The 22,856-nt window shown below is 34.6% G+C and overlaps 1 protein-coding gene across 1 annotated transcript in view; it reads left to right on the top strand.

Annotated features, from left to right (window-relative positions):
* Positions 1 to 21,798, top strand: part of LOC140742995 (neural cell adhesion molecule 1-A) — an 84,907-nt gene extending 63,109 nt beyond the window's left edge. Inside the window, exons 7-17 of the mRNA XM_073074119.1 lie at positions 537 to 678; positions 1,298 to 1,428; positions 3,375 to 3,534; positions 4,587 to 4,743; positions 6,018 to 6,157; positions 6,585 to 6,721; positions 7,607 to 7,766; positions 12,577 to 12,721; positions 18,202 to 18,365; positions 18,498 to 18,589; positions 19,299 to 21,798. Coding sequence (XP_072930220.1) covers positions 537 to 678; positions 1,298 to 1,428; positions 3,375 to 3,534; positions 4,587 to 4,743; positions 6,018 to 6,157; positions 6,585 to 6,721; positions 7,607 to 7,766; positions 12,577 to 12,721; positions 18,202 to 18,365; positions 18,498 to 18,589; positions 19,299 to 19,409 — 1,539 coding nt within the window. The 3' untranslated portion in view covers positions 19,410 to 21,798. The remainder of the gene's footprint in view (positions 1 to 536; positions 679 to 1,297; positions 1,429 to 3,374; positions 3,535 to 4,586; positions 4,744 to 6,017; positions 6,158 to 6,584; positions 6,722 to 7,606; positions 7,767 to 12,576; positions 12,722 to 18,201; positions 18,366 to 18,497; positions 18,590 to 19,298) is intronic.
* Positions 21,799 to 22,856: the final 1,058 nt, after the last annotated feature.

Here is a 22,856-nt window from a genome sequence, read left to right as displayed (position 1 = left end):
GAATCCCAGGTTCATCTATTATTTTTTTTTAAAGTTGTGTTTATATAATACCTATTTGTTTAAAATTTTGTCAAGATTCACAGCACCTCTTCAACCACGATAGAGATAAACCATCCAACTCCTGAAGGACGATCCTGACGATGTTTAACTATATAGATCGTTACAAGCCGCGCGGTGCGAGTTGACTGGATTTTTGAATTGAAACCTTCTTTAGCGGCGTTGTGTAATTTTTGTGATAGGTAAAAAATGTTAAACTCGCGTCAAGGTCACCTGTCATGATCGAAAATTTAACACCGCAACTACGAGCTGCACTGAGTCAAGTGTCATTCGGTGTCTGCATAGAAATATAGAAATATATGTCAATGGTTGTCAGTTTAATTTTTGATTTATTATATAATATTTTATTATTCAGGTTAATTTTCCAGTATTGACTTTTGCCGCCACTCCCGGGTACAACCCGATTTTCTTTTTAATCGACTTCCCAAAGAACAGAGGTTATTTTTATTAATTAACTCTAATCCTTTCTCTTCCACCAGTTTTCCGACACAAACACGACGACCAGCGTCCTCTCGTTCACACCAGAAGCGGAAGACCACGAGACGGCGCTTGTGTGCCGCGCTAATAACCCTAGAGTTGCTGATGGCATCATAGAGGACACGTGGAGGCTGAATGTGCATTGTAAGTAGAGACGATAGCGATTGTGGTTTTCTTTTCTAATCCCGGAATTTGGAAATTCTCTAGAAATCCCGGGATCCCGGGACAGTCCCGGGATCGTAAAGAGTTAATGAAAATTAGAGCAATAAATAAATATCACGTTTTAATTATCTTATTACTTTCAATTCACAAACTGTATTATTTAGTTATTTTATTAAATATTAAATTTTGGAAACTACATCATTCATTTATCTTTCGTTACTTCTATTATGCATTGTTACAATATTTGATCATTCGTATGAAGGTTATAAATTTTATATTCATTTACAAGTCATCTATTCATTATTTTGGTGATTCATTCATTCTTCAGTTACTCAATCATTTATACAATCACTAATACATTCATTTTTTTATTCCTTTAAAATTATTAAAATTAACTAGACGTTTAGTATTTCTGATAATTGGTTTTCCGATATATTTCTTGACTTAAAGAGAGAGGGAATTTTGAATTCCAAAAGGACCCCCAGAGTTACATACGAAGTTTCAATGACATTATTAACTCTTACAAATTTCGTTAGTGCACTAAAAACTGTTGAAATTTTGATATATTCCGAACTGGAACTAAAGCAATTGAAACTTTCAGACGTCCCTATAGTAACGTTGAAGATGGGATCGAACCTCAACCCCGGCCATATAAAGGAGGGGGATGACGTGTACTTCGAGTGCGAGGTGCGCGCCAACCCTAAAGCTGATAGACTGGCTTGGTTTAAAGGGGTGAGTACTTTAAATGTAATTTAAATAATATGATTGAGTGAGTAGAAATGTTTATAACTTTGAGTATAAACTGAGTAAAAAACCATGTCTAGTATTTAATTGGCGAAAAGCTGCGGTCCGACATGAAAAATTGTGTAAAGAAATATTAAACACAAAATGTAATCGACTTTGGTATCACTTAAAAGTAAAAATATATAGACATATTTGAAAATAATGTTATTTTTGTAGTTAGTTCTGAAGTCGATATTCAACAAACATTTAGCTTAAGATTATGATATATAAAGATATAACACACGACACGAACTAAATATTTATTTATTTGGATGATAATTGAACACGGAACCATCCGTGTGAGGCCCGTGTGATACTGCGCCACGCGTGTTACCACTGCACTTATTTTTAAAATGTACTTTAATCTAAATATTTATTTACATTTACATGTTAGTTCAAGTCTGAAATGCAAACATTTATTTGTATTTAATGTAGCGATTAGATTAGTCATATTTCGGCCCATTTGCACGGATCGTGGTCTACACTATTTACTGATGGTTAATTAATATACATCAATAATGAAAATACGCTAATGTGATTGCATAATGTATTCTGATTGATATATCTCTAATATTAACTGACAGATAACATAAAGCTTAAATACAGATGCGTGTAAAAGTGTAAAAATTATGCTTTTATATTTTCGTAATCTTGCATTGGAGTTCAATATGTCACAGGCTTGCACAAGAGATGTCTTTAGAAAATTTGTCCCCTAAGGGATAGAATGAATGGTTATACGTTTAAAAATGTGTTCCCTAAAGGATATTAATTCTTAAACTGGGCGGATTTTAATGTCCTATAAAATCATATGTAAATCTACAACAGCCTAACCTATATCCTCTTTAAATTACAAGTATAATATTTTAAAACTTTAAAGGACATTAGGCAAATATACAAAAACATGTTATACATTGACATCCACTGAGCGGTTTCAAAACCACGAACGAACAGTAACATGTAACTTAATATAGCAGTAAAAGTTATGACAGTTTTATTTTAAGTATATATATTTTATTTTTTATATAACATAGGAGTGCCAGACAAGCATGCAGTCCACCTGATGGTAAGTGTCTACTGCCGCCCGCGGACAACTGTAATAAACCCCAGACAGAAATAGATATTCGTACCGGAGGTCGGCCAAAGATACGCCCCTACTTCTGAAGACTAAGCTGGAACGCCTCGGAAAAGTATGTCTCCCTTACCACATTACATAGGTGTGGCGGTGGTGACGCCGTAGTCGAACCACAAAGGGTTATTCACCTTCAAATACAATACAAAGCACGAAGTGTTTTGAGTATGTATTCAATACGTGCTTTCATAAAATATTGGCTACGTTATTACAAGCCGATCTGTGATTTGGTTATTGACATTTACTACATGTCCGAATGCTCTACACGGTGTAATCGGTTTGATATATTTGTGACACTCAAAATAAATACAAAAGCGCTTTATTTACTTGTTGAGGTACAAAATACGCGTTTAATTAAAAACGACCAATACAAACATTTGTGGCACACTTTCTATATAGGATTATTTTATTTTAGTATTAGTTCTGCGAATTCTTTTACAATATAATCATACTCCTAATTACGAGTACTGCCCAAGAGTACTGTTATAAACGCCGTAGTTTGTAGGGTGTATTTTTTATTGAAATTGAACTGAGATTGTTAACGAGCACTTGAAATTAAATCTCTTCTGTAAACATCTTACCAGGCAAAGAGGTTCCTGAGGATTTTCATCGTCATACGTTTTAATGCCTTGTGCAAGTATCTAAGTAAGTAATAAGTAAACAAGAACGTAGCAGCACTCAACGTAAGGAAGAAATAAATATTAATACCTACCACTTCAGTGGAATAACGGAGAGTTCTACCTCTCTTACAAGTTACGTACTTTAGACAGTGGAGATCCAGCACAACGCGAGCTCGGGCGTCATCCTCAGCGACCACAGCCTGGTCATCCAAAACGTGAACAGATCTTCTGCCGGGGACTACAGTTGCCTCGCTCACAACCTCGAGGGTTCCTCTACCAGCAACCCAGTGTCTCTGCAAATCATATGTAAGTATTGCTGATGTAGGTTGTATGGACAGACATCCGCGGATTTTTATACATAACAGTAATCTCATTGAGGCGTATAGACATCTATACACGAGGTCTGCCTGAAGGCGATCAGATATGTTGCCACTTCATAGGAATGAAGTAATCGTCTCATAAAAGTAAATCAGTCGGTATATATCCAAGCAATTGTGAGCGGTGAGCAGTGAGCAATTGGGTGGATGACCGCTAGTGGGTAAATAAGTGCCCTTCACTACTTTAGTGGGCATCTTAAGCCATCGGTCCCGATTACCATTATTTAGCTGCTCAGAAATAGTTTTAAGCAAATGCTTAAACAAATTTATAAAACAGGTTAAGTGGTCTTCAACGAAATATTCTAAAGTCATGTAGAGTGGTTGAATTTACTTTGGTAAGAATTGTAATGAATGAAAACATTTCAATTTCAAAAGAGACTTGTTTAAGAATTTTGGATAACTGACATTTTGAAATTTAAATTTTAAGAGCACTAGCTGAATGAGGACTGTGATGTTTAACACTTTAAGGCAAGATTTAAGTCAGCATATTAATGAGCCCAAAAAGTACTATCTGTAAATAAAAAAAAATTGTTCTCAATGTGTTATAGACTTCATATTTTTACATAAAAGAGTCTGATTCGTGATTTATTTTTATCTGAAAGAATTATCAAAAAGCTTGACGTCCACGTCAGTGGTCTCTGTCACCCATAGACATCGGTAACCCGTCTAATAGAATATGGGTAATACTTGAAATCTTCTCTTAAAATGACAAGAATTTGGGCATGGTCAATTGCGCTAGCCAAATGCGGATTGGTAGACTTCACCTACCTTTTTTACTTTTTTAAATATATCTTAGTTATGCAGGTTTTCATTACAATGTTTTCCTTCATTAAACAAGTGATAGTTAATTTATAACATGCATATATGTGGAACATCAGAGGCCTGGGATTTGAAGCTCAGACCTCCGATTGAAAGGCCTTGTTTCAACCATTAGGTTATCATTGCTTCTACCAAACGCTATAATTAATTTTATTTTCGCAGATGCACCAATATGTTCAACTTCCCATGACGGTCAAGTCTATGGTGCGATGAAGCAAGAAATTATTCTATTGCATTGTGTAGTCGATTCAAATCCACCACCGTCCACCTTCCTATGGACTTTTAATAGCTCCGGGGAATACACTGAGTTACCACCTAGGTAAGTAAAGGTGAAATGATCATCATTAATTTCTTTAATTTTACTATCATTATTATAACCATTGATATCATTATCATTTTCGCTATCACCATTAATACCATTACAATTTTCGTTGTTATCAATATAAACTATATAAGTGTCGAAATTGTTCAATTGACATTATTACACCTAGAAAACTTGGTAAAAACTTTTTATGTTTCGACGGCGGTGGCAGTTGTATGTTTCGTTATTTCAGCTTTAGTGCCATAAAAACGATCCATATGTTATATTCATTAATAAATAAGTGTGAGCAAAATATGACTGTATTTTTTACCAACATTCTGCAGACAGTTGAGTCATAAATATAGTCAATGTCAACGTACTAAGTAATTTAAAACCGATCTTTCATTTTCGACTTGAAAATATATCCAAATTTGAAATCTCGCAGAAAAATAATATTTTGTCTCTAGAGACGGCGGTCAAGGTTATCTTCGTGATCATTTAGTTAATAAGTTGGGAGACTGCCATCAAAATGTTATGGCACGTGAAAGAGCCCACGAGTATATTGTAACTTTACTAACTCTAAGCGGAGTTTTTATGGCAGTTACTGATGTCTTAACCAAGGCATTGAAGGCTGTTTTGAATAACATGTCTATTAAAGAAATCCCTTTAGAAAGAAATCTTTATTAAAATATATATACGCTATTAATATTTCAATTAAATATTTGATTGATTAGCAATTCGTTTTAATTATACATCTACAATTATTAAAATAGTCGGAGAAAATTAATTGCTCATTTGATCCACATTGATTTTCGTAGCAACATTATTATAATTACAAATTATTTCAGACTCATTATTAAAATTAATTTACCCCGCATTTTATATAAATTTGACTTATTAATTCACTTTTGTCTTGTTTACAATAATGTAATGTTTACAATAAAATTATATGTTTCCATAAAATACTTCAAAAATCTTTATACATTTTGAGGTGAAATTGAAGTTAGTTAAGGATGCGTTACTCTCCAGGAGTAAGCTGGGACGTCATGTGTCTCTTCTTCAAATCAGAATACAGCATAAACAAGAAATAGGCAGTGATGCCGTAATCAAATATCGAAGGATTCCTCCATTTAGGGTATAAAGAGTAAGTCAAGTCAAACCAAACGAAAACTTTTATTCGCATAAAAATTATTCCAAGATGTCGTACAGTCAGGTGGTACAGTCACGTCTATGTTCCTGGTCCTACTTATATCTTACAGTTCCTGGTTTGTAAATGTTGTTTATTTTGCCAGTTCGTATACATCGACGGGTTACACGTCGACCCTGCGGTACACGCCCAGCTCGGATGTGGACTTCGGCTCCATATCCTGCTTAGCCATCAACGTTGTCGGGAGACAGGAGATACCGTGCTTGTATAGGCTTGTTGCTGCTGGTGAGTGCAGTAAATTTTATCCATCATGTATTATCATTGTTCTGCATATGAATGGTTTAGGCCTCAAATCCTCAAATCTGATTGAATGTTGTTTGAACTTCTTCTTCTTCTTTAATTCTTAATTTTTAATATAGGGAGCCGTCTTTCAGACTGCTTTTTCTTAATTTTAACGTAAAAGTTAATCAAATTTCTAAGTTGATAATTACATTTTTGTCAATACACATAACCTAGGTATATTTTATTTAAAATATTTTAATGTACTTACTTCTTAGTTGATAAATATTCTCACTAGTACTTTTTTATGAAAATAATGCAGCATTTAATTAAAGTTTTAAATAAGATTTTGTAAAAATTTGTGGATGTTTGGTGGAAAGTCTAGTGATTATTAAGTGAATAAAGAGTTATTCATTTATTTGTTTTTATATAGATCTACCATCAGCGCCTCGGAACTGTTCGGTTCTGAACCAAAGCAACGATGCCTTGCAAGTGGACTGTAGCGAAGGCTTCGACGGTGGATTGCCACAGACCTTCTACATGGAGGTGCTTGAGTTGCCGTCCATGATTGTAAGTATATTTCTTTTTTTTCATAATATTTCAATTGTTTATTCATCTATACTAATATTATACAGAGGAAAACTTTGTTTGTTTGTTTGATTGTAATGAATGGGCTCAAAAACTAATGGACCGATAATATGAATTTAAAATTCGATTTTTAAAATAAGAGTGTTTCACGTATAATGCGGCATTTTCAATTACTACTGTTAGAAAACAAATATACTTTCGCAAACACTTCTTTATTTGACAGTTTATTGCTCTTCCGTATTTTCTAACTTTTTTCCGAACTTGTTGCTTGTTGCCAGGCGCGTAATCTGAGTATGTATCTTCCTCGAGATTTTAACCGACTACGGAGGTTATGTTTTTCGAGCACTTATTTTTGGCACGACCTATACCTACATCTACACGAAATTTGTCTAAATTGTGGGATTAATGTAATTTTGCCTGAATGCCTAAAAACCCGATTGCTTAAAATACTTCAGGCAATTAGGTTTTTGTTTTTATCGTAATTCATCACCATCAGTCAGTTAATTTTATTCTTAAACAGGCAGGTTTTACGTTTTTAAAATTATACTTCTTTAGGCGCGTTATGAAAAAATGATGAGAGTGAAATTTTAAGATTCATCACACGATAGTAACAGTATGAAGTTGCAGCGGTTGCAGTCTTGAAACAAAAGCTACCAACAAAATAGAAATAGAACCTCTATTGGTCGCGCAAGTTGGCAACATCGTCGCCTCTGTTCACTGTTTTAATATTTATAGTATTTATCCACATGTTTCTAGTGTCTACGTTCAAACACGTGTTTCAGTTTCATATAAGTGCGATTTATATATGTGCTGATAAATTATTATGATAATCAATAGTGGCTGTTCTAAAATTGACATTTGTTCCAGCTCCGCTTAAACGTGACGAACAGCACGCCCACATTCGAGGCGGTGCGAGTGAGCAGCAGAGCGAGTTACTTGCTCAACGTGTACGCGGTGAACGCGAAGGGCCGGAGCGAGGCGGCCACGCTCTACCCCATCGCGTTACGACCGCCTGATAAATATACCAGTAAGTAGCTGAATTGTAATATAAAAAAATAAAGTAATATATATTTTTTTTTTATTACACTTTATTGACCAATAAAAATGTAGTGGTACAATAGGCGGACTTAATGCTATGTAGCATTTTCTACCAGTCAACCTTAAGGATGTGCAGAAAATATAAAGGCGGCGCAAGATACCTGTTAATGTTAATAATTGAAAGAAGAGAAAGAGAAAAATAATAATAATAAAAAAAAAAGAATAGAAGGATAGAAAGATAAAGTCAAACATGAGAATATAAAGAAAAGAGAGAGAAAAAAAAAGGACATGTAAATAGATATATAACAATTAAATAGTTAACTATGATAAACAAAGAGCAAATATAAAATGTAATTATTTAAGTTTTTTAAAGAAATGAGCAATAACTTTCTTTTTAAACGTGTATTTGGAGCACACTTTTCTTACTTCCTCAGGAAGAGCGTTCCAAAGCCGTGTTGATTGAATCGTGAAAGAGTTGGAGAGAAACCCAGAGCGATGGGGTGGAAAAGACAAAGCAAGGGAGTCCGAGGAACGGAGCTCCCGATCATGGAAATCACGGAGATACTGAAATTTACGTTTTAAGTACTCCGGTGCAACGGGATCAAAAAGTATTGTAAAAAGAGAATTAAGCAAGTGAAGTTGTCTACGTTCACGAATTGGAAGCCAATTAAGCTGGCGACGATACGAGGAAATGTGGTCGAACTTACGTAGACAGAATATGAAACGTATGGAATAATTAACAAGACGTTCAAGTTCAAAATTCCCTTATTTCAGGCAACTAAAGACCCATATGTGTTTAGTAGATTACTTAGAAGCTATAATGATGGCCTAATGATGGCTTCTGTGTGGTGAAGTCCGGAGTTAAGTTTCGTCCCATTGATTTTTCATGGTAATGGTATTATAATTAATTATTATGTGATTGATATTGAGCTTTCTTTGTTCGAAATGGAAAATATCGTGACAAGGTCTGCGAATACTCTAATAAAAGACACCAAAGTTGTGTCCAATCCGCCCTGGATCAGCGTGATGAACAATGGCCCTTTTTTTAAAAGAGAAGATTTCAGAAATCTTCCAGATTTCGGAGAACAAGTTAAACTCGAGCTCATGATATCAAGGCATTGTAACTTTTTAGGTGCCTTGAGATTTACTAATCGCTATTTTTCACTGCGATTGAGACGTGTAAATACATTCTAAGCATATAAATATCCACATTGTTTTTTCATTCATATTATTTTGTACCTTAATGGGTCTTTTAAAGACGCGGCATAATCATTCTTATAATTATTTTGGAATAAGTAATTATTTATTAAAGTTATTCGTAATAGCAGCCTCGAACTCCGAACCTTACTTAGCTATCCTAATTAAAATTCCTACAGAACTATACATTTTTTGATACTCGCAGTAAATCTCTATTTAAAATAGTTAAAACAACTCAAAATTATCCGCAACCACGTTGTTACGCACGTGGTTTGCAAACAGGGCGGCAAACTGTAAGTTTATAATTGGACAAATTATCCCCGCTAATGTTGCATATTGTTACTCTGGACGTTTTAGTTTAAGCTGGTTAGCAAGTTGGGGTTCAAGTTAAGTTAACAGTGTGTTCGAAACACGATTTACTTGGCGTATTAAAAATCGGCCAAGTGTGAGTTGGGCTCGCAAAAACGGTTCCGTACTACCAATAGACACTTGTGTGTATGGTCATCTAAAAAAACATGTCTGTTAAACTAAAGATGCCTGGGAGTTGAATGACGGACCTCCACTTAGATATCAATATCCTGATTTTTGGGTTATACAATATTAAAATTCGTACCATCAGACAATATCATTTTAAACACTCGTAGTAAACACAATATGTAAAATAGTTAAAACAACTCAAAATTATCCAAACAAGTTACCCGCAACCACATTACTATGCACGTGGTTTGCAAACAGGGCGGCAAACTGTAAGTTTATAATTGGACTAATCATCCCCGCTAATGTTGCATATTGTTATCTTAGACGTTTTGGTTTGAGCTGGTTAGGAAGTTCGGGCTTAAGTTAGAGTTAACAGTATGTTCTAAGCATTTACTTAGCGTATTAAAAATCGGCCCAGTGCGTGTCGTTACAAGGTTACACGTTATTAATATTTCTATTATTAATATCGAGCAAAAGTAGCTAAAAAAGTCAAAAATACATTTTAAGTAAAATTGGGTACTAAACCCTAAAAATAGGACAACATCATTAGTGACAAATTTTCATACAATATTCCAAGAAATATTTTTTGTCTAATGATACTCACATTGGTGGCATTGCCTAAAATCCCCATATTCATGTTAATATGTATCTTAATTTATATATTTCTCTGTTTATATATTTTATAAATGAATCGAAAAATATCCTGAGGAAACCCACACCTTTACACTTTTATTCTCCTTTGTTCACAAGTGGGTCGATCAGGAATATCAGAATTTCCTTTTACTCTTGTATGTCCCGTGATATGTAAGATCAAAAGCGAAATTACAAAGGCTAGTCGTGAAGTTTTGAGTCATAGTTCCGTATCCAGTCGCGGTCCTGTAATGCTCTAATGGACCTTGGTATAGAATAATACCACCTCGGAAATGAAAAACAGGAATAAAAGTAAAAGTGTATAGTATAGTAGTGTATAAGCAAATAAACAAAGTATAGAATCGGTTCGTTTTAATAAAAAATCCACACGACTGAGAATCATATAAAAAATGTTTTCAAAGGTGTGTCAAAAATTCTGGCCCGCATAATAGACTATAGTCTCAACCATTGTCATTATCAAAAAACTCATGTACAATATTGAATCACTTTCATGATGATGAATCTTAATTTAACCAGAGCTTACAGGTGTTGTTTCATAGTAAAACGTACTCTGAATACGAATTTACACTTCAGCGTAACGAATAATTAGAACAATGTAGCACATTATTGCCCAGTTATCTATTGTAGGTATGGTTTAGTTTAAACTGCTTAAAACATAACGTCCTCTGGTTTCCACAACTTTGCTCCAAATTGTTAGTAACACTTTATTAACGAGATGGTTGTTGTTATTGCATGTTTTTGTTATTGTGTTACGTTCTATTACAACAAATCGCGTTTGGACTTAGCCTGGCCTATCGATAATGAAAAGTTAAACTTCAAACTCAAGGTTTTCCGACCACCAAGTTTGCACATAGTGTTTATTTGTAGTATTTCATCTCATATCGGGCAAAATATTGCATGTATTATGAAAATTTGAGCTGCGTATCTAATACGGTTCAATAAATAAAGCCAAATAGCCGAAATTGTATTTTGAACTATTTTAATTTTTTTGTTATAACGGTTACCATTATATATACACTGTAAAAATATGAAATGTCTATGAATAACGGTTAAAGAGATAGAGCACTGTACTGCACAGACAGACAGACAGTGAAGGCTCAGTAACAGGGTACGGTTATTTCAACAATAGCCGAATTCGAGTTACACTCGTGCATTCATAGTTTCGTATTACCAGTTTTGATAGTTTTACATTTGCTGTGTATTCTTTGTTATTTGTAAACTGAAAATTGTATTGTTTTTCATTTACTTTAGGAACTTTAGTTGAGTTGGAGTTTGGCTGTTGTGATTTTATTTGGTCCTACATTAAAGCTAGTACAATAATGACATCAAGAGTGATGTGTGCGTACAGTTACGGAATCGTTCGTAACATTAAACAGTTAACATATAACGCGTATCTAATTTTACGCCACAAGACACAAGTATGTAAATATAAACAATGACAGTTTCACATGAAGCTTTGTTTCGCTCATTGTAAAGAAGTAACAATCAACATAAGGCTCAGACCACACGAAGCGTTTTTCTGCTGCGTCAGAGCGCGGACATGGAGTAACTGTTTTTTGATTTGTAATATTATAATGTAGATAAAAGATAGTATTCATTTTCAACGCAAAAGGCGGCTTCCACGGAGGCGGAAGAAAAACGCTCCATGAGTTTTCACTCTACAGTAATTGCGCATAGCAGAAAAAACAGGAGTCGCGAACGAAAGTTTGTTTCACACGTTTTTGTTTTGGTCTCGTATTCATATTTCGTTTGTTTCATGTCGTCCAACTATATAGTGAAATGAAACTAGTTTTACTCTGGCATTTTAGTTCGGTATAGTAATTAAAATTCATTGACTTGTAAACTAAAATTTTGTTAGTGTGTATGACAGTTAAAAATGTTTAACTGTTTTGTTATAGTATTTTAAATAGTTTAAAATTATCATTTTTTGAATGTATGTAAGGTCGATAGAATATAACGTTAAACATTTTTTTTTATAAGATTTTTTATAAATATAATAAGTAAACAAGCAAGGTGCTTTACTGATGGTAAAAAAATCTGTAGCGTTCATAGAGATTATAATATAATATCTAAGGAGGACTATGTTTAAATGCATAGTCTTAACTATTTCTAGCCTAACCTTCCAAATAATTTTGATTTATATTGCCAATATGAAGGTGGTAGAACCCTTTGTGATTCGGCTCCGGCGGCACCACCGCCATACCTATTTCTGCCTCATAACAGTAGCGTTAAGCGTCGCTGTGTTCTGGTTTGAAGGGTGTGGTAAGGGAGACATAGTTTTCCGAGACGTGCCAGCTTAGTCCTCAAGGGTAGCGGCGCATCTTTGGCCGACCTCAGGTGGGAATATCCAATCCTATCTGGGGTTGATTACAGATGTCCACGAGCGGGCTGGAGCCACTTACCATTTGGTGGACTGCATGTTCGTCTGCTACACCTATATTATAAAAAAATATATATTGTACGTTTCCCACTAGGTGGCAGCACGATCTCGGTGTCGCCGATGCTGGTGGCGCTGCTGGCGCTCGCCGCGCTGCTGAGCGCCGCCGTGTGCGCCGTGCTCGCGGCCGTCTACCGCCGCCACTTCAGCAACAGACATGGACGGAAACATCCCGCCTCCACGTAAGTACTTGAAGGATTGTTGTGTTAAACTTATTTAAAAATTTGCTCTACAAACCACTTTTTAGATACCTCCTTTTTGTATGAAACTCCCTAGTTTAGAGAGGTCAATCTCGGAGTTATATTGGAGACTTATTGCATTCGTTTAAAAAAACTTATTTTAATCATTAATTTATTGTCTATGTTACTTGAGGTTAAATTACCTAACATATTAAAAAAAGATTTATTCAAATCGAACCAGTAGCTTCGAACTCTATTCAATGCAAACAAACAAACAATCGAATCTTTCCTCTCTTTATAATAAGTATTAGTATAAATAACAGAGTTAGCTTCAGGAACCTATACCTACAATCTACACCTACAATCTACATGCTTTTTTTTTTTAATTGCACAAGAAAACGATCACGCAGTCTACTGCTGGTGACAACTACCCCCCCCCCCCCCCCCAGATACGGTTAGGGTCCTGCATGAGGTCGCCCACAGATGTGTTACTACACCTTACGGCGTCCTAAGTTGCACCGTCTCGGATAAGTACATACTTAGGGAGAAATCTCCCTTACCTTATATTTACGTACGTCAGTCGTTTGGACAGAAAAAAATATAATCATAATAGGTAATTACATCATTAAGTGAGCAAATATAAGTTAACATTACAGAAAAAGTTTAGATTCACATAATCTATGAAACATTTATATGCGTTTTGTTTATACGCGTTTATATTGTTATATAGTTCTATCCGTTATTGTATTTTCCCTTCCAAATTGATGTAAACTGTTATTAATTAGTTGGCTTAAAGTACAAATTAACGTTATTAGATTAATTCTAATTTGAAACTAAATCCAAATTATTATCTGCTAATTACATACAATAACTATTACCCTAATATTGATGCTAATTTGTGTAATTAATTAATTATAGTTTGTTCAACCTAAATTTGGTTACTATATTTGCTTTATGAGCTGTACCTCACTGGGCAGAAATGTCGACGTCGCTACCTAGCCAAATTATTAAAATTGAAATTTATAGATAATCGGCAATGACAGCCTAGGGCCTCATGATCGAGGGGTCCGAGGTTCCAATACCACGCACGCTACCCTACCATTTTGGTAATACATCGTCCTTTAAGGTTCTAATTGATATGGTATGTAGCCTCGTGACGAATTTTAATTCCTATATCTATTAATGAATCCTATGTCTATCAATGATTCCGTCTATATGAAAATAGCACATTTATCCGACTGCAACTGTCTGTAAAGATTTTCGAGCGTATGTATATCTCGTTCTTTAACATCTCCTACAACCCAAACGGATTGACAGAATTTAACATACGATGTATTCTCGGATTCGTTTAAGTTGTGGAAGTGACATAGGCTATATTTAAAGCAGTCAGGTTTTTTTTATATACTAAGTCTTTAGTTGTTGCCTTTCTTGTGAACATAGATCACAGTGCAAATCCAAACTTTGCAATAACAAACAAACAGTTCAAATTAATTTATATTATTTAAACACAAACAGCGCAGTTGTACGTATAAATAAATAAATTACACAAACAATTGTGCGGTCAGTTTGTTTAAGTTCAACATCAATTTAGCGTCACAAAAGAATGCTCTGCTGAGGGAGTATTGCTGTGATTTTCAATTTAGCTCCCGAACAAATAGCTAGTTTTTATCCTTTTTATTTACTGCTAAAACCAATTGTGTCTAGGGAACGGCTGGGTCACAATTTCTTTTTAGTTTTTCTGTAGCTAGATGTGTAGAAAATTTAAATGGGATGAATCAACAGTACAAGAGCCGCCATCTGTTATTGTGTGTCGAAGTTGCTGCATCTTCGCACAACCTTCACACTTCTGGGTAAGAGTTTCTTCTCAGACAAAAGGGTAAGGCCATACCGGTCTACCGCGCTGGTCAACTGCGTATTAGTAGACTTCACGTACCTTTAAGAACATTTTTTAAAGATCTCTCAGGAATGTAAATTTCCTCACGAGGATCCTTCACAGTTAAAGAAAGGTATAGTTAATTTCTAATGCGCATATATGCTTGAAAAATCAGAGGTAGAAAATACAATACTTAAATAAATCAAATTTAGTGTCTGATTATTTCAAAAATCTTGCTTAGGAATTCTTAATCTTAATTTGATGTTTGAAAAATTTCAAACCGTTAAAATCCGTAATGTTTTTTTACACTTTTAATGAGATTTTCAGGAAAACATGATATTTTTAAAGCTTTTTTTTGTTTTGATAATATTTTTGCGATAAACTGATGTACACGAGCAGCGCCTGGTGTAGACGCTAGCTTACAACGCAACTGCCTCACAAATAGTTTCCCTTGTCTTTTATTTACTGCAAAAGCCAATTGCGCCTGGGGAGCGACCGTGCTCCGATTTATCTTTAGTTTGGAGTTTGTGTAAGCGGGGAAACTTCAATATGTGATATAACAACAATACACGTGACGACATCTATTAGAAATTACAAGGTTGCCCGGAAAAAACAATCATTAGGTATACGGTTCGCTAATCAGAGATCCCGCAGTTCTTCAACAAGCGTTGAGGACGGTCACCGGGGGGGTTTTATTGCGGTAAAAATCCCACATAACCCGGCGTCGCTCCCACGTCGTCGGGTACCTTTTGAAGGTTTCCCCCTCGATAAGAAAAGAAAGGCATGCGGTTCATTAACACAAATGGATACATAAATAAAATATTTAAAACCTATTTAACCGTTCTTAGTAACAGCATTGTTTTTGTATTCTTCTTAGAAAACCCTTTCAGCTGATATTGGCTACATTGGGGTGCATAAAATATCCTAGGTCCTCGATAAGGGGGCATCCGCCATTTTGGATGTAGAAAGACGTCACTAATCTTATATTGCTTTGTCAATCATTTCTTAGCAGAGATAGCCTAGTGGTTAAGAAACTCGACCTCTCGATCGAGGGGTCCGAGGTTCAAATCCCAGGCAGGCACCTCTGACTTTTCAAAGTTATGTGCGTATTAGAAATTAATTATCACATGCTATACGATGAAGGAAAACATCGTGAGGAAACCTGCATACCTGAGAGATTTTATAAAAAAAATCTCAAAGGTGTGTGAAGTCTACTAATACGCATTTGGCCAGCGCGGTCGACTATGGCCTAATCCTTCTCATTCTGAGAGGAGACCCGTGCCCAGCAGTGGAACAATAATGGGTTGATGATGATGATGATGCGTTGTCATTCATACCAAGCGTGTACCAATGGAAATTCTCGTTCATATTAAGATTTCAGTTTAATTTGGCATTAACTGGTTTCAAATACTGTTGCAATATTTGATCCTCACATACGTACGAACTAACAAAGCAAGTTAAATAAAGGCTTGTAATAATTAATAATGTTTTTTTAATTGAATTAATCGTACATACATATGTTTATATTTAATATTAACAAAATGTACATTCCCAAAACTACATTAATTAATATATCATCTACCTAAATATTAACTACTAGCTGACAAACTTTGTACCGCTTCAAAATCCATTTATGAGATATATTTATACTAATATTATAAAGTGGAAAACATTGTTTGTTTGTTTGATTGTAATGAATAGGCTCAAAAACTACTGGACCGATTTTAAATAATCTTTCACCATTCGAAAGCTACATTATCCACGAGTAACGTAGGCTATATTTTATATTATTTTTATACTTGTGGATAATGTAGCTTCCGAATGGTGAAATAATTTTTAAAATTGGTCCAGTAGTTTTTGAGCCTATTCATTAGAACCAAACAAACAAACAAAGTTTTCCACTTTATAATTACATTTCAACATAATTTGTGCTCTAATTTATGTAAGAGAAACTAATTTCAAAATAAAATAAATTTATCCGTTATTTTGTTCTTGTAATATGTATTGGACATCTATGACCACCTTCATATAGAAACGGAGTTCTGGTTTAAACCGATCATAGATACATTGCCACGTCTGTAATGATCCCTACATTAGTCCTCAGTAGTCGTCCAGGAACTTTAACCAAAACGCAAGAACTGCTTTACCCTTAAAATGAGTAGTAGTCCAGTGAGTGGTAGGACCCTGGTACCTTTCAAAATTAGCATTGTTATAGATTATACATCACAAATTATAACGAAATAATTATATTTCAAAGAGAACCAGTAAAAATGGATATAATTCAATCCGTGTAAAATACATGTTTATTGCATCTGTATTTTTCCAGTTTGATTATGTAAAACAAATATTTTGGTGACATTAACTTTCTGTTAATAAAAACGTATTTTATCCTAATTTAACCAATAAATATTTTAGAGAATGCTTTATAATATTAGTTTAGATTTATTGGCAATCTAAAAGCAATCGTTTTATCGTGAAAGCGAAATGTGAACCGTAAATTATATTTCAAATTGGAGCAAATAATTGATTCGGTATCGGAATTCAACAAATGCTCCCAAATTGATGGTGCATTTCACTGTAAATAGAAACAAGTCAGTCGGAGTTAATACAATATGTCAATATGCATTGCGTAAAATAGAATATCGATTCATTTAAAAGGTGGTAGAACCCTTTGTGGTTCGACTCCGGCGGCACCACCGCCACACCTATTTCTACCTAATAACAGCAGTGTTAAGCGCTGCTGTGTTCCAGTTTGAAGGGTGTGGTAAGGGAGACAGACTTTTCCGAGGCGTTCCAGCTTAGTCCTCAGGGGTAGCGGCGCATCTGTGGCCGACCTGAGGTAGGAATATCTAATCCTATCTGGTGTTGATTACAGATGTCCATGGGCGGCAGTAGCCACTTACCATCAGGTGGACTGCATGCTCGTCTGCTACTCTTATATTATAAAAAAAAAAAATTACAAAACACGTGTTGTGGATGGGCTTTTTGGTATATAAGAGTAGCGAATATGTTCTGATATTAAGTGGTGACAGCTGCTAATGGATAACTGTAACAAACTACTGTACTGTAATTCTAATATTACAGACCTTTTACAATACAAATACAGGTCTGCGTTTAATATAGTGAAATACACTACATACGATCAGATAGGCGAAGATAAAAGTGTTAGAATCTTCATAGTTTGTAGCAACTCGAGTATTTGCCAATTGTAAGTGCTAATATGTTCTACTTGGAGTATTTCATGGGCCCATGGGTTGTAGGAATGAGGTGTTCCAAGTTAGTCATCAAGTGTAGCAACATATGTATATGAACGGGCTTACTTCTTTCTGCTGCTGTGTTCTGGTTTTAAGGGTGTGATAAGGGAGACATACTTTTCCGAGGCGTTCCAACTTAGTCCTCAGGAGTAACGGCACATCAATGGCCGACCCCAGGTAGGAATATCTAATCCTATCTGGGGTTGATTACAGATGTCGATGGGCGGCAGTAGCCACTTACCATCAGGTGGACTGCATGCTCGTCTGCTTCTCTTATATTATATAAAAAATACTCGCAGCTTTAGATCAGATAAACATTTTGATAGTAAGGAATTTCTATTTCTTTTTCCAACTAGGAATGCGCTGTACTCCGAAGATAGCGTAGACTCATTCCCAAAGCGTGACAACGTGAACACGTACGCAGCGTCCCCGAAGGTGGACTACAGCAGCCAGTACGAGCTGAAGGTGGACTGCGAAGAAATAGAAGACACGGACCCTGATATTATAGCGGTGCACTATGGTAACTGTATTAAGTAAACTAAGTTTCAAATACTTATCGGAAGTTTTTCACAATTCCAGTGTCGTTATACTTAGTACAGATTTGATTGAATCTAAATTTTGCTGTTGTTTCTATATTTATGTATTGTTTTAGAGAAGAAACCAATGCAAGACTACACAAAATCTCCTTTGACGCCAGAAAGCGATCACTTGAATATTTATAGTGACCATTCGCTGCCATGCACTGTAAGTATATATAATTTCTTATGTACTAAACATTTCATGTTTTGTAGTTGAAAGTCATTTGGTCATTAAGATGTTCTTGTCGTCTTCATCTTCGTCTTCTTGTGTTGGTTACATTTTGTCTCTTCATTTTCTTTGTCTGTCTATATTTTAATATATTCTATATATTTTAATCTTCGGTAGTTATTAGTATTGAGTTCCTGTCTAATCCATTTTTTTTTGTGTCCTGTATTCTCTTTTAACTTTCTTCTGTATTTTACTTCTACTTATCTTTGAAATTGATTTCTTCTTGTTATTTTGTCTTCATTTATTTCTTCTGGAACGCCACCCGGTGCGCATGCAACGTGATGCACACGCGCCCCGGCATGGCAGGGTCGCCATGTAGTGATGTCGCAGGCAGGTTCTTAGTTAAAGGCGTGTTGATAGGATGAAGGCTTTATTGTAACTAACTTAATACTAAGCTAATCCTAACTTATATAATGAGGAGTTTTACGCACACTAGAAACCTGGACAAGTAGATTATCGTATTCTCTTAAGCATAAAAACGTACATAATAGTTTAGCCACAGTTTCAAAGTTCATAGTTAAGCCACTCATTCAAATTCCGATAGCATTTGAAGTTACTTAACATTATAGATCTGTTTCGATCTAAACAATCCGTTTAGATATACGAATCATATTATAAAATACATTAATGTGATATTTCCCCACAGAATATGTTAATAAACAGAGGAGTCACAGCAAGAAGCGCTGACATCGCGGCGGCGCGGCCGAGACTAGAAATAGTTACCGCCACTAGGAAAGTACGCGAGAGTTGCATATAAGTTTGTTTAAATTTAGCTACATTATCAACATCATATCCTTACATACAAATTAGTTAATAAATTCACTTGCACATATTAAATAAGTTCTATCCATTGATTTACTAAGTTTACTTTGGGTCGAACACTAAATTTATGAAAAATAATTCGCGAAGAAAATATTATTTCATCAAAATATAATTTTATTTCATGTTTTTGTTTCTATACTTAGTGTAATTTTGGCATACTTTTATTTCACGAAACGGAATTATTCATAGACATTGCATAGCTGGACCGGCCACCTTTTTTTTTTGTTTTTGGCTTTAAATTCGGTCATATTTCCAACCTTTTTTTAGACCCGAAGACTTGGTACGTCAATGGTCGTATCTACGTTTTTTTATTCTAAAAATCTTCAATTTAAACAGTTGACAAAAACTTACCAAATTATAAGGTTATATAATATGCACTAAGTGTAAAATCCTAATTTGAAAAGGTTTAAGAGCTTTAAAATTTATTTCAAAAATAAAAAAAAAACGATATCAAATTGTTAAAATTTGTGTTTGAATGTAATATGTTGCTATTTTCGCGCAAATATATAATGTTACTAAGTATATATCATATTAAAATATGTTACACATTTTTAAAGTGTATAAAGTTAGTGAGACTAAAAAATAATGAATAAAACTCAGAGGGATGTGGATTTGATTAGCTTTTAACTCTGAAAGTCGAGAAAAAAATTATAGAGAAAATAATAAAATTTAAATAATTTCGCTCTATACGAAATGGCTGCAAAAATCAAGCGGCATGGATAGCGTCACCAAATTCTAGTTTAATATAACATTTTTGTTGTCTTTTGCATAGATGTTATAAATGATTTGCATTGATGTTATAAGCTTAAGCTTAATCCTGTTTCATATCCGGACATGCATATCCTTTTAGAACGAGCCATAGTCCATCACGCAGGACCACGCTGGTCATGTGCGAAATAAAAAACTTGAAACGATTTAAAAATGATAATATGAGCATGAGATAACTAAAGATTTGAAATTAATGACACGATTATACATTGTACAAGGTCTGGATTCATTTGCAATATGCGTATGAATACATTTTTTTCGTTAGCAATGGGTTTAAGTACAAACTTGTAGCTGTTAATAATAGTTTATATTATTTCAAGCTCTTATTAGTAAGGCTAAGATTTCACAACATCTACTGCGGCAAGTCGGTCATAATTTACATATTTTGTATATTTGAAAACCAGATTACAGACTTAATTAATTCCCGAATACTTCGTAGGAATAATACTAATATTGACTTAATTTCATGTGGATAGGTAATGTTATGGCCACAAACTCAACTGTAACAATATTTATATGTCAATATTATATTTAGAACCCTTCGTAGTTCGAGACACCGCCATTACACCAACTTCTATTTTATAACAACAGTGGTAATGTTGTTGTTATGGTAAGGATATGGTAAGAAACAAACATGTCTACTCGTATAAGACGAACAAATTCAGACCTCACACGAAAAACAACAGCTGAAATCTTAGATGGGGCTTAGCAGATGACAACGGATAATTAATTTTAAAGATACCTGGTGTAATTCAGTCTCTCAATTGTGAAGTCCTGGGTCTGTAAGGTGTTTAACCCGCACTTGATCAGCGAGGTGGACTATGGCCTTAACCCTGTTTACATTAAGAGAAAATGCGTGCCCAGCAATGGAAAAATTACAATAATTTGAATAAAATGAAGTGAAGTGCTCATTAATTTGTGGTATTGGCGAATTGCAAGTAAACCGCAGTAGCAACTGCAGATATAATGAGATGAATAGTGGCAAATTATCATTAGAATTATATTGCTAAGAGGTTATATATTTATCTAGTACATATCTGGCAGCTTACTGATAACAGTGGCAGTAACCAGGGTGTCTGAATCGTAACTCGGGTATTCATCTATACGTTTAGCTGTTATTTTGAATAAATATTTGCGAAACTGCTCTTAAAATTATGCTAATGATTTAGCACCTCTCTGTATATTATTATATAGTAAAATATTTTAGCTAGTTAGATAAATTATAAATAAATATGAAAATAAGATTGTGAAATGTGAAAATCGACGTTTATACACACTTTTGGCTGAAAAATGTTTATATTGTTTTAACTGTTTGTCAAAAATATTCAAAGTGTTATTTATTTAAAGACCAATATTATAGGAATGCACTTCCATATAACCATGTATATAATGAATATGATTAAAATTTGAAACTATATTATAGTTAGGATTTTTTAATACAAATAGTTGCAGGTATTCATAGGAATGCTGTCAATTATTTAGAATAAAATTATATAAATAGTATAAAGTGTATGTAATAAGTGACTTTTAATTTAACACAAGACAAGCAAAATATTTAATTTCAATCTTAATTCCTTTGTTCGTTCGTATTGTTCGTTACTAGATGGCATTGTATTTCATAATGCCATCTTCTTTCTCTAATTTTTTTCAATGTTTCACCTGTGTCCTTCATGTGTAAATAAGACTTAGAGGGTAAGGATTTACTTTCAGGAGGATGGCTGTTAAACTAAGGGCCTGGAGACCTACTTGTTTACCATATTTATTGTGACATATCAGGTACATAACCAGCATTATTGCATGACACTACACGAATAAGCTATGTTAACTAAACAGGTTAAGTTCCGCTGTTTCCTTTAGTTTTATTATATTTAATCAGGGTACAGACCATACAATATTGAACACTATCACGTGATCTAAGTGACTTATGACATGGAGGATTTTTCTTCAGATCAGAGTACCCTTACCATGAGTTTTTACGTTCTGATCTGAAGAAAAATCCTCCATGTCCGTATCATGTAAGTTTATGTGCACTATCTCGCTCTGTTGCTGTATAGTTCTACATTTACACTTATTATATTACTTATCAAAACAGAAATCTTGGCTTGAATACTTTTGAAAGTCACATTAAATAAGTATAGTATTGTAACTGCCAGTTTTGTAATAAATGTGAAAATTGTTGGTTGTTGAAAATAAGACGTTAATTTTAGGCAAAATCGACTGACTGTTCTACGAGTTTAGTGATAAAGATGATTGTGAATTGAATAAATTATTGAATTTACGTGTGGCTTTGTTTTCATGATGTTCTTTCTTTTACTGTGTTCCTTCTTTTTTGAAGGTGGTAGAACCCTTTGTGGTTCGACTCCGGCGGCACCACCGCAACACCTATTTCTGCCTAATAACAGCAGTGTTAGGCGCTGATGTGTTCCGTTTTGAAGGGTGTGGTAAGGGAGACATACTTTTCCGAGGCGTTCCAGCTTAGTCCTCAAGGGTAGCGGTGCATCCGTGGCTGACCTCAGGTAGGAATATCTAATCCTATCTGGGTTTGATTGCATATGTCCATGGGTGGCGGTAGCCACTTACCATCGGATGGACTGCATGCTCGTCTGCTATAATC

The sequence above is a fragment of the Epargyreus clarus genome, unplaced genomic scaffold (genome assembly GCF_041222505.1).
Source record: "Epargyreus clarus isolate Ecla_fem2 unplaced genomic scaffold, WU_Ecla_fem_2.2 ptg000006l, whole genome shotgun sequence".
NCBI lineage: Eukaryota > Metazoa > Arthropoda > Insecta > Lepidoptera > Hesperiidae > Epargyreus > Epargyreus clarus.
Note: the sequence above shows the minus strand (reverse complement) of the source record. Positions and strands in the feature narration are given on the sequence as shown.